The sequence below is a fragment of the Cebus imitator genome, unplaced genomic scaffold (assembly GCF_001604975.1).
Source record: "Cebus imitator isolate Cc_AM_T3 unplaced genomic scaffold, Cebus_imitator-1.0 Scaffold13, whole genome shotgun sequence".
In the NCBI taxonomy this organism is placed as follows: Eukaryota; Metazoa; Chordata; class Mammalia; order Primates; family Cebidae; genus Cebus; species Cebus imitator.
This window is the reverse complement of record NW_016107328.1, coordinates 3,029,973-3,042,706: the sequence shown is the minus strand read 5'-3', so window position 1 is coordinate 3,042,706 and position 12,734 is coordinate 3,029,973. Positions and strand designations below refer to the sequence as shown.

Here is a 12,734-nt window from a genome sequence, read left to right as displayed (position 1 = left end):
CCCCCCCCAGCCCAGACCCCGCTCTCAGGCTGCGTCTCACCAGCCACCATTGGTAGGTGTCGTCCTCCAGGAGCGCGTTCTGGGCAGTCAGCAGCGGCTGCACCGTCTGGTTGAACCTCTCGTCGAACCAGGCCGAGAGCTTGCGCTGCCCGATGCAGTGGGTGCAGGTGCAGGGCCTCGGCCTGATCAGCCTCCTCAGGTTCTCGGAGAGCTCCAGGACCATCTGCTTGGGGAACCAGGTGGGGGCCACCATGGTGTGGGAGTAGTTCAGGAAGAAGGAGGTGAGGAAGATGAAGAGCACGAGGAAGGTGAGCACTTTCAGGGTCCTCTTCCGCAGGGTCACCATCCTCGCTGTCCTGGTGGCGGCCTCCCTGCGATGGACGGGAGGAACTCCCTCCTAAGAGAGGAGAAATACGGCAGAAAAATCCCAGAGGTGGAGGCTCGATCAGAAGGGATGGCAGGAATTCCAAGGGAGGACTCAAGGGCCGTAAAACTCAACTTCACTCCCACTGGGGGACGACCCCCAGAGTGTCCCAGACACCACTGTGTAGCAGATGAAGGCCATTAGTGGCGTGTTGGCTTTGCTTGCATCTATTTCCCTTTTCAGAAAATAAAGTAGCCTATTCTTCTGCAATCCTTCAAGAGCTGATAATGTCTCCTGATAAAGCTTTACCCAGTGATTTCCTTTCCCATTCAAAGAAGCTAAGGGGTAATTAATCTCTGTGACAGTCCAGGGTCCCTCAGGAGCGGGGACCTCGAAGGAAGGGTCTTGGTATAGCAGGGCCAGAAGCTGTCTCTGCCGTCCTCCTCCAACTGTGGTTTCTGATGATCCTTAATTAGGGCTTTGTCTTTCCCATGCTGTTGCAAGAGACATGGCGGTTACACGGCCAGCTTGATGAAGACACAGAAGGTTGTCTGTCATCTGCAGAGAAAAGGAGGAAGAAAACAGAGTGAGATTCTGTGATCCCGCTATAAAAATGTTTCTCTCCACATCTCCACCAGGATGCATTCTGTGGTCTTCCTTCTGGTGTCATGCCAACCTGGCAGGCAGCTCTGGATGGTTTATCTACTTTCGTGAGCCTGAGTGCATGCATACAATGGATGTTATCATCTCTTTGCAAGGTTACTATGGGGTGCAGAAGGCGTCCGCTCCATGTTTCCAACAACCAGAACCTAGCACATTGACACACTCAACAAACATTTGTCAAATGAGCTCATGACGCATGTAGGTACAATACACACAGGGATTGTTCAATGCATATGACTTGCCTTTCTTTCTCCTTCATTCTCTTCCAGATTTTGGATTTCAGCAACAAGCACAACAATGGTATGCTTACAGAGTGGCCCCAGTTTCCTCCGACCTGGACATTCAAGCTCTGCCGACTGGCCTCAGTTCCATAGAAGGGGCTTTAGACCAGGTTCAAGTTCTGATTTCCCAGATGTGGAGGCTTGGGAAGGTTATTCAACCTTCCTGCCTCTCAATTTCTCCTTCTGTAAAATGAGATACTAACACCCTACTTACAGAATGGTTATAAAAATGAGATACAATGATGTATGCTGGGCTTCTGGTGTTTATTAGGCCATTGCTAAATTTTAATTCCTTCTTCAACATATGAATGAATCAATATTCTTTGGTGGTCCACTGAGAGCTGACAGGATACCTAGCTCCTCAGATAAACCTCAGAAGACACTGCCAGCTAGACACTAGTTTCTGGTTTTGTCTTGGAAGAAATCGAGACTCAAAGAGGTTAGATGGTTTGCCTAAGAAAAGGAAGAAGCAGGATCTCAGTCCAAATCTACAGTCCTCTGATTCCTTGCATCTGGAGGGGTTGGAGGACCAGGAACAGGGCTGAGGGGCTCTGCCCTGGAGTTGACACCTGTCGTGTTAATTGGTCTTCAGATTACTATGGCTGGAGGGATACAGAGCAAGGGGTGAGTATTCTTTTGAAGAAAGCAAACGTGTACTTCTCAAATGCCCATTAGAGACCACCCCACGCCCCGGATCTCACTGACACCTTGGGATTTCTGTCTGGTACAACTGCGGTTACGCCTCTGCACTGGAGCACAGCCTCTTTGGTCTTTGCTTGGAATGCTGGAATTGTTCCCCCACCTCTGTTTGTCTGATCAATTCTTCCCCATCCTCAAGGTATAGATAGTCAACAGCAGGGTATTTGTTTTCCAGGAAAATTAAAGTTGAAGGGAGATTGATCACCTTTTGGTAAAAAGGGGGCAGCTCAAAAACCATATTAAATCCACAGTGTCTATCTGGAACCACCCAGGGCTCAAGATATGTTGGGTGCAACCTACCACTTCCTGAACTAGAAGCCCAACATGTGGAGGATAAGTCTGAGCTCAAAACCAGATTAAATCCACAGTGACTTTCTGGAGACATCTAGCTCAGGATGCATGGGGTGCAGCCCCCTGCTGCTTCCCAAACTAGACGCCCAATGTATGGAGGATGAGGTCTGAGCTCCGCAGCTCAGTTGGCAATGTCATTTTTATCTGGCCTCTGCTCCATTTTTCACTTTTCATGACATCCTAGATTTTGTTTATAACCTAGTGGTGTCTATAGCGTCCCATCCAATTCTCTCCCCGCCTGCCCCCATCAACGAGCAGCTCTGTAATTAGAGTAAGAATAACTTCTGTATCATCTCAGGTAGGCTCTCAGTTCACTTGACTGGCGGAGGGTTCCCACCTCTTACTTACCCCGGTACTTGATCCCGGGTTGGGCATATGCCTTAAATCATCCAGTCAAACTTTGGTAGGGAGGGAAGAAACTTTCTCTTGCTCTGGCTGGCTTGTTGTTCACATGTGGAATATCCTGCTGGCTATGTTGCTAGCTTGTGTAGAAGAGACTAGAGCGGATCAGCCCAAACAAATGCTGCGAAAGCCCTGATCCAGTTCGACCTGCAGCCCCTGTCCCCTCCACATCTTGACTTTTCAGTAACATGAGAGAATAAATCCCCCGTATGGAGTAAAGCAGATAATTTGTACCTTGAAGCAACATGAGTGGCCCACAGGTCATAGTTGCTCCTACCTCTGTGCCCCAGCTCAGGCTGTCCCCACTGTCCAGAAAACCACTCCACCCTGCTTGGCCGATGGCTCTTACTCATTCTCTAGGGCTCAGCTGGTGCTACCTCCTGGAGGAAGCCTTGCCCACTCCTGGGGCGAGTTAGGGGTCCTGGCTCCCCGATGTCCTGGCTGTACTCTCTCTTCACTCTTCACTCATCTTTCTCCTCCCTGGACTGGGAACAAGGTGAGGATGGAAGCTCAGCCTCACTATGGTGGTGGCCCTGTTACCTGTGCACACACTCACTGCTCAGTGGAGGCGTGGGGCATGAAGGGACCCAGAAATGAATGAAGGGAAACACGACGGCCGGCAGTTCAGAGGGAGATCTGAGCAAGCACAGACTCCAAGTCAGAAGATTTTGATTCTCAGCAGCCTGTCCCACTCCGCTCGCTGTGTGACCATGAACAAGTCACCTAGCCCTTCAGAACCATCCCTTCAATGGGAAACTGGGATTGATAACACAGATTCTGCTCTTTCCTCAGGGCCGTCAGCCCACCGAGGTGTGTCCGTTCATCTCATTCACTGACTGCACATTTGCTGGTCCTTGCGATCTCCGGGCCCTGGACAAGGTGGCTGGGGTACCTCGTAAAAGGATCTAAGGTAGAGGCCTCCCAGGCATCAATAGAGCCCCAGACCCTTTGGAAGAAAGGAGGTCAGTATGGAAGGATCAGACACAGGGTGGAGGAAAGGAGTGGGTGGGGGTGAGAGGGAATCTGGGCATGCAGCTAGGGTGAGAGTGCGTTGGGCCGGAGAAGTCACAGCCGAGACTAAGTTTTCTCTGGGTGACATGGAAACCCGGTGGTGGGGCTGAGCAGAGGAGGGCCATAGTCTTACTACATTTGCCTTTATAATGAGCAGGGCCTAGGACACCCATGCCCTTAGTGCCTCTGTGCCCTTAATGCCAGGGCAGAGATGAGCTCTCTGAAATAGACGACTGTTTTGTTTTGTTTCGTTTTTGAGATGGAGTTTCACTCTGGTCGCCCAGGCTAGAGTACAGTGGCATGATCTCGGCTCACTGCAACCTCCGTCTCCAGGGTTTAAGCGATTCTCCTGCCTCAGCCTCCTGAGTAGCTGGGATTACAAGCAACCACCACCATGCCTGCTAATTTTTGTATTTTTAGTAGAGACAGGGTTTTGCCACGTTGGTCAGACTTGTCTCAAACACCTAACCTAGGTGATCCCGAGGCCCACCTCAGCCTCACAAAGTGCTAGGATTACAGGCGTAAGCCACCGCACTAGGCCTGATATAGATGACTATTGAATCGTGTTGACCAAACGAGGCCCTGGTTGAGAGGTCAGTTTCCCTACAATGTCCTGCCTCTGCGTGAGAGATATTAACACTGTAGGCTGATGCCAGGGGTTGGGTGAGAGGTGGGGCAGCCAGCAAGGTTGTGCTGTACAGGCTGTGGGACTGTTGACAGCCTCCTCCCCTCTGGGGCATCCTGCAGCCACACCTCCAAGGCCAGGGCACTCCCCACAACCAGCAGAGGCTTCTGAGCTGATATCATTTAGCGCTTTCCGAAGCCCTGGATAAAACTGCAGTGGAAAAGCAAAATCACCGCTCCACCCTTTTCCCGGCTCCAGGGAAGAAACGAGGACTGCATGTCTTCTCTGTGCTCTAGCAAGTGTGGGGCAGCCTGCAGGCATGGGGGAATGCCAGCTCTGGCTCCCAGAAATGAAACCTGGGCCAACACGCCACGGACCAAAGATCTCTGCATGCCAAGTGTGCGGTGGGGGAGGCCTGGCCTCCCAGAACAAGGAGAAAGAAGAGAGGGAGCAGGGAAGGGTAGGGAAGGAGGGAGGCTGGCTCCTTGTCCTGTACCGAATGGCAGTCATTTCCCACCCACATACTCAGTACGAGGAGGCATGAAGCATCTGTACACGACAGAGCTTAGCAGTGTCACCAGCAAAAAGTGACAAGTGTCAGCACCCTTTTGAGGACCAGAAAGTAAGAATTTCCCTAACAAGTGTTCCTAATGAAGATAAACTTCCCTGACAGTGGGGAGTTGAGGAGCAATGACCAGAGACTGAGAGAACTGTGTGAAATTCCTAGAAAACCAAATGAGTGAACCACACAGGGTTTTGAGCCTGTAGTAAATGCCTGCTGAACGGGATGGTAGTAAACATGCATCACAGGCTGGGATGCCCTCCCAGCCCTTCACACAGCCCCTGGAACTATGATCACCAGCGAAATGCCTGAGCGAACCTTGCAGGCTGTTGGCAAAGTTGATGCTTTCAATACAGAGCAGCCACGACTTTCCCCCATGTGATCCCCAAGTCCCCAGGCAAGGTGGGTAACCCTTAGGCTTGTCTCCCTGAAATAAAAAAACTAATATCCAGAGAAGGCAAGTGACTTATCCATCGTCACACAGACGGTGGCAAAGCCACCTATTTCCTTTCTCATAACTTCTCTGGACTTGGTTTACTGTCATTTTTACAGCTTCTTATGTTGGATACTATCTTCTATACCTTCTTGCTATACCTTCTCTATTTGAATTATGCATGAAGTTCTTCATTTCGGTGGTGTCTTTTAGTTCCAGAATTTCCACCTAATTTTTTGACAGGTTCTACTTTGCTGGTGAATTTCTCCATTTTGTTGTCTATCTCTGTGCAATTACTCAGCACAGCCACCTTAAAGCCCGCATTGGAAATCCTGTGATACTTGGAAAATGTGGGTCTACTTCTATTGTCTATTTTCTCAGCTGCTCTCTTTCTTTGGTTATTTGGTTCTGCCCTTGGCAGGCCTGGTTGCTGTGCATACTGTGTATGACAAAAATGCAGAGGCTCTGGATGAGGCTGTCCTCCTTCAGAGAGGACTGGCTGTCTTCTGATGAGCAGGTACAGAAGAGGCACATTACTGAGCTGTGTTTCACTTTTCATGAAGACTGGTCTATTTCTGGTTTGCTCTTGCCCTGGGGCACAGCCATTCTCAACGGGTAAAGTGAGATGCCTATCAGGGTGACTCTTCCTTACAGACTCCTCTCTCCAACTTCTGTCTCCCTTGTACTATGCGAGCGAGCACCATAAGCTTAGTTTAGCCTTTCTTTAATTCTCTCTTTCTTTTTTTTTTTTTTTTTTTTTGAGGGACAGTCTCACTCTGCTGCCCAGGCTTGAATGCAGTGGCATGATATTGGCTCACAGCAACCTCCACCTGCCAGGTTCAAGCAATTCTCCTGCCTCAGCCTCCCGAGTAGCTGGGACTACAGGCATGCGCCACCATACGTGGCTAATTTTGTATTTTTAGTTGAGACGGGATTTCTCTATGTTGGTCAGACTGATCTCAAACTCCTAACCTCAGGTGATCCTCGCCTTGGCCTCCCGAAGTGCTGGGATCACAGGCATGAGCCACCATGCCCAGTCTTTTTAACTTTTCATCTGGTGTTTTCTGTTTGGTTTCAAAGACTCTTGATCCATGAAACTTAAGTGCTGGCAATGCCTTGAAAGGAAAATGTTAAAAGGCATGAGCACACGTTCTTTTCCTTGTGGTTCCTTTTGCTCTAGGTTCTTGATTCCTTGAGTTTTGGTTGACTTAGTGATCCTGAACTCACTCACTCCCTCTACCTACCTACCTGTCTCTGTTTTGCTTCTCTGCCTTGCGCCTGAGACTGCCAAACACTCTGAACCGCTGCTCTCTTCTTGTCCTCTGAACCCTCTGCACAAATCAGCACTTACCTCATGCAGAAAAGGAGCAGGGAATATTGGGTTTGCCTCAACTTGTTTCCCTTCTCTCGGGGGTCTTCGTGCCTCAAGTGCTGGCTGCCTTATCTGTTCTCTAATGCCCTCAAAGAGCTGGACTTCAAGTTCTTCCAGCTTTCACAGTTCTCAGGGGGAGAAAAGATCTGGCACAAGCTTCTGCCATTGCCCAAAGTAGAAGTTACAGCCTCCTTCCTTTGCCCTTCCATGTTCCTGTTCTTGGAGTGGTTGCCTGTATGTGTCAGGGGCTTGGCAAATTTGGAGAAGAGGGTGGAGCCCAGAAAGGCCCCAGAGGTGCCAAGGCAAATGTCCTCACGGCAGCCAAGTGTGCAGATGGTGGGAGGAAGGGGTAGGTTTGCAGGCTGGAAAGTTGCAGCTGCAGCCATGGCAGCCACCCCCTCCCTGCCCCACCCAAGGGCCCCACTGCATCTGCTTTTACTTTATGTCAGAATATCCTGCTCCCAGGCTAGCCCTGCACAGACGGTGGATGACTTCTGGCGCAACACATCCGGGGACTTCCCATGAAACAGATCCTCCCATGTCTTGGCCTTTGGGATCCTGGCCGGCTGCCTTCAAGTATGGGCACAGGGTAGGACCAAGTAAGACTCGACCAGTAAATCTTGGATACTTCATGGCCCTCAAACCTTCTAGTAAGAAGAATGACTCCTTCCTAAACTGCATTCCAGCCCCGGCCTGGTCACTGGATGCTTGGAACCCATTTATTCTGGTTTGGGGAAGAATTTGCTAGTGGATTATGGCCAACAGTTGTCTGAACAATAACAACAGCAACAAAGGCACAGACAGACCTGAATTCAAATCCTGACTCTTCCCATTCCTGGCTGTGTATTCATGGGCAAGGCAGTTGCCCTCTCTGATCCTTGGTTCCTGAATCTACAAAATAGGATTAAAAATGCTCACACAGGCTAGGTACAGTGGCTCATGCCTGTAATCCTAGCACTTCGGGAGGCCAATCACTTGAGGTGGGTGGATCATTTGAGATCAGGAGTTCGAGACCAGACTGGCCAACACGGTGAAACTTTGTCTCTACTAAAAATACAAAAATTAGCCAGGTGTGGTGGTATGCACCTGTAATCCCAGCTACTTGGGAGGCTGAGGCAGGAGAATCACTTGAACCTGGGAGGTGGAGGTTGTGGTGGGTCAAGATCACATCACTGCACTCCAGCCTGAGTGACAAGCAAAACTCCATCTCAAAAAAAACAAATAAAGAAAAATGCTCACACGAAGGGTTGCCATAGGACAAAAAAAAGTGACCAGCTCAGTTCCTGCCACAGAGTAGATGCACCACAAAGGTCAATTCTATCTTTCCCCATTAAACTTCGAGCTCCTCATTTGCAAGGAAAAAAAAAAAAAAAAAGAAGTAGTGCAGCAGAACCCCCTGCCTGTCCTACTGGCAGGGTTATTTAAAAGACCACTTGTGTACTCCCGTGGCCAAGACCTCCCGAGACCTTAGGAGGTCCTAATACACTGAGGGAAAGGTCAGGAATCCCAGGGGCTCCTAGACCCAGAAGACTCAGCAATAACCATGCCTTGGGTCAGGAGGCAGCTGGGCCCAGAGGCTGATGTACAGGGTCAGGCCCACCTGTTTGCAGCCAGCTTTGATTCCCCAGGAGAAAGTTCCTCAAAGTTGCTCAGATAGCTCCGATTTTCCACTCTCCAATCGGTCTTGTGTCCCACATGCTTAGAAACCCAGATGCATTGTCTTCTAAAGTATCCAAGATGTACACATCTGCAGGAAAGCCTGGCCACCCTCACAGCCTCTGAGTGCCAGTCTTGAATTGGGGGTCATCTCGTTTTTTGCATTGTTTTTTACAGTTTGCCAAAACAGTCACAGCTGCCATCCATTTGACCTTTTCAGCAGCCCCATTCACTGAGTGGTGAACAGAACACGGGTATTGGGGGTCAGCCAGATCTGGGTTGGAATCCTGAATCTCCTACCTCCTAGCTGAGAAGTCTTGGGTAAGGGGATCCACCCCATCGGGCTCAGGGCCTGCACCAGGAAGATGGGGAAAATTGCATCTCTTCAAAGGGACACATGAGGATGAAGTGCATAAATGCTTCACATTTAACAGATGCTCAATACACAGCAGTCTCCTTCACTGTCAACTTACAGACAAGGAGACTGAGGCTGAGAGAGGGCAGGCACCTGGATTGAGTTAAAACAACCAGGAGATGGCAGAGCCAACTTGGACCAGGTCTTCTGTATTTTTGGGATCAATGTCTAAACATTTCTTTCCTCCTTCCTTCCTTCCCCCCTTTCCTACATACTCTGTGCTAGGAATGGGTCCCCAGGAAGAAGATGCTGTCCCTGGAAGCTGAGAGTGTGGAACTTCCATATGGAACCCTCCCAGCATCGTCCCCAGTGCCCCTGTGTTATTACAAGGTGGTGTGTCTGAGATCCACTTTAATCCCTTATTCGGAGAATCAGGCTAATAAGAAACCTGGGCCAGGTGAGTCAGAGCTGGAGGCGCCTGCTTGGAAGCCTTGCCTGGCTTTAGGAAGCCTGCTCCTGCCCCAGGATTCCTGCCACCTGTCCATCGCCCTGCAGCTAAGGGTACTCCTGGCCTTATACTGCTCACACTGGGTGATGAGGCCTTTTCTTTGCTGATGTCCTTAACCCTCCCTGCTGCCTGGCTATCACCTACTGGGAATTATGATGGGAGACTGTTCAGAAACATTTAAGGAGAACTCAACAAACTTGCACCTATGATCAATGAATGAGGCTACAAGCTAGAGTGGTATCTGCAATCCACACGTCTCAAAAATCCTATTCAGAGTTGCATCCACCCTGCCTGCCTTCCAGGGCTCAGGGCATCCCGTTTCTTGCTGCTGGCAGGGGTTCCTATTCTGGCCACTGTCTATAGGAGTGAGGGTTTGATCCCACACTGCTGTGTGCTTCCCCTGTACTGCCGGGGCTGGAAGCCTAGGAACTACATTTCCCAGCATCCCTGTCCACAGTGCTCTAGAAATGGTAGAGATCTGACCAGTGATAGTTGGGATGGCAGGTGAACGAGGCAGGAGCCTTCCTCCCTCCCACAGTGGTAGAAGCTGCTGTGTGGCTGCCCCAGAATCTGGACTCCAGAACCAGCCTCCTTCCACCTCCAGGCTGAGGGCCGCTGCAGATTCTGCCCTGACTTTCTGAAGCTCCATGGCCTGTGGGCCTCAACCTGAAGCATTGCAGCCAAAACCCCGGAGGGCATTACCTCCAGGGTGTCACCTCCTGGATACTGCCATTCTCACTGCCCTTCCAGGAGCTTCGTAAGCACCCGGATCCCTGCATCAAATCCTGCTGCTTCACTTCATCCCACAGACGTGCAAGCTGAGCTCAGAAACGGGAAGTGACTTTTCCCAGGATACACAGCAAAAGTCCACCAGGGCTAAAGAAAACCAGATGCCCAGGACCAAAGGCACACCTGGCTCCCTAGACAGAACTTGCTCTGTTCTACAGGGTGGCTGCCCTGGAGTGGGTATTCCTCCCATTCCCAGGGAAGGATCCTCCCGGGGGGGCTATTTGCTGTGAGCCCTGGGAAGTTATATGAGCCGCTGAGCTTCAAGTTTATCAACTATAAAGCTGCGGCTAAAAACCATCCTTCCTTGAGGAGACTGCATAAAGCAGTGATGTGTCAACACTGAGGACACCTACCATCACCTGTCTCTTTGCTACACCCTGTTCTAAGCACAACACCGGGGCACATTGGCTGGGCCCACAACAAGCTCCTGATAAGGGTACTGGGTATTACCTCCATCTTTCAGAGCTGGGACACAGGCCTGCAGTGGTCAAGCCGGCTACCTAGGGCCCTCAGCCAGAAGTTGTGAAGTCAGGATTCTGGCCAATGCAGAATCCCGACTTCACACATCTACTGGTGTGAAGTGGATGGTGCCAGGCTGAGGTCTGTCCCTGTCCTGGGCCTGAGCTGTGGAAGAGGGGCCGGCCCATCCCCACTCCACAGTGACAGCGTGAGCGCTGGGCGGGGTTTGCGAGTGGCGCAGCTCAGGGCCTGGCAGGGGCAAGCCTGAGCCCTCCTTTTCCATGTTTTGTTTTCTCCCTGGTCAGCTCCTTTCGGCTCAGCTCCACCCGCTCTGAGTCACCCTGAAGCTGGCAGCTGTGCTCTCATGGCCGAGCCAGACCTGGACCCACTCGACGCCGCTCTCCTCCCCCAGGTCAGGAAGAATCAGCCGTGAGGGCAGCCAGCCCCATTTCCCACCAGAAAACATCGTCCAAGAGAAACAGGGCCACAGTGAGGCGAGACCTGAGAGGGGGCCCTGGCCCCTGCAAGGTAAATAGGTGATGACGAGCTCCCTGTCCGTGGCAGGACTGGGGGGACGTTTCTCTCCTTCTATCAGTTAAAAACTTCTATCAATTAAAAACTGCTGAATGAAGCCAGCCAGCAGCTGTGCTATGCTGAGGCTCCCTGTGCCTCCCAGGAGAGAAGGGAACCCCCCCCCCACCACTCCCCACCCAGGACAGCAGCCATGGAGCACAGGGTGACTTGGGCCACCTCAAGAGCCTGGGCCAGTCAGCTCATCACTTGTAAATGGGACAATGATGCCAGCCCCACTCACCGAGACTCGGCTAAGTGAACAAATTAGTGGATAGTTGGTTCGTCCTGGAAGTCACTTACTTTTTTTTCCTAGCCTGTTGCCCAGGCTAGTACAGTGGTATAATCTTGGCTCACCACAACCTCTGCCTCCCGGGTTCAAGCGATTCTCCTGCCTCAGGCTCCCAAGTAGCTGGGACTACAGGCACGTGCCACCATGTCCAGCTAATTTTTGTATTTTTAGTAGAGACAGGCTTTCACTCTGTTGGCCAGGCTGGTCTTGAACTCCTGATCTCGTGATCCCCCCACCTTGGCCTCCCAAAGTACTGGGATTCCAGGCATGAGCCACAGTACCATACAATCATGTTACTAATGATCTTGAATATTAAACACACATTGGAATCAATGCTATTGGTTTATGGATATATATGAAGTACTTAGAACAATTCCTCAGCCTCACAAAAGAATAGTCAACATTAATATTAATATTAGGAAAATGCTACCTACCGGGGATCATCATTCCTCTGAGAAATTCATAACTGCATGTGTGTGTGTGTGTGGATACTAGAAGGCGGAGTTGAAAATGGAGATGAAATGGCATGTGTGAGTTTCATACCTACTCCATGCAGACACTTTACATACAGCATCTCACTCTGTCTTGGCAGCATCTCTGACCTGGACACTGCCATGCTGTTTGTGGATTCTCTCTCTTGCTTTCATTCTTTCATTTGACAGTTACTCACCAGGCACCTGCCATCTAGCAGTCACTGTCCAGTGCTGGACAGAGCAATGGTTAAATAGCGTAGAATGGTGGGTGCGGTGGCTCATGCCTGTAATTGCAGCACTTTGGGAGGCCCAGGCGGGTGGATCACTTGAGGTCAGGAGTTCGAGACCAGCATGGCCAACAGGGTGAAACCCCGTCTCTAAAAACACAAACAAATTAGCTGGGCATGGTGGCAGGTACCCATAACGTAGTCCCAGCTACTCAGGAGGCTGAGGCAGGAGGATTGCTTGAACCAGGGAGGCAGAGATCACACCACTGCACTCTAGCCTGGGTGACACAGCAAGACACCCTCTCAAAAAAAAAAAAAGACAGAGAGAAAGAGAAAGCAGAATGATCTTCATCTTTGCTCACTGCAAACTTGACATCACAGGGTGGGGCAGAGACTGAGATTATTAAGGAATCACACAAAAGACCAGCTGTGTTGGTTAGATTTAATGTGTCAGCAGGCATGTGGCTCATACCTGTAATCCCCGCTATGGGGAGGCTAAGGCAGGAGGATCACCTGAGCCCAGGAATTCAAGGCTGCAATGAGCCATGATCATACTCCAGCCTGGGGTAGCGAGACTTATCTCTAAGTAAATACATAAATGTAATGAGCCAGCTTGGCTAGGCCATGGTGTCCAGCACTTTG

At 50.6% G+C, this 12,734-nt stretch overlaps 1 protein-coding gene across 7 annotated transcripts in view; it reads right to left on the bottom strand.

The window, feature by feature from the left end:
• ST3GAL1 (ST3 beta-galactoside alpha-2,3-sialyltransferase 1) overlaps positions 1 to 12,734 on the bottom strand; it is a 106,718-nt gene that overhangs the window by 14,917 nt on the left and 79,067 nt on the right. For all 7 annotated transcript variants that reach the window (XM_017499964.2, XM_017499937.2, XM_017499972.2 and 4 more), the window contains one exon: positions 41 to 922. In XM_017499964.2, coding sequence (XP_017355453.1) covers positions 41 to 346 — 306 coding nt within the window. In that variant the 5' untranslated portion in view covers positions 347 to 922. The remainder of the gene's footprint in view (positions 1 to 40; positions 923 to 12,734) is intronic.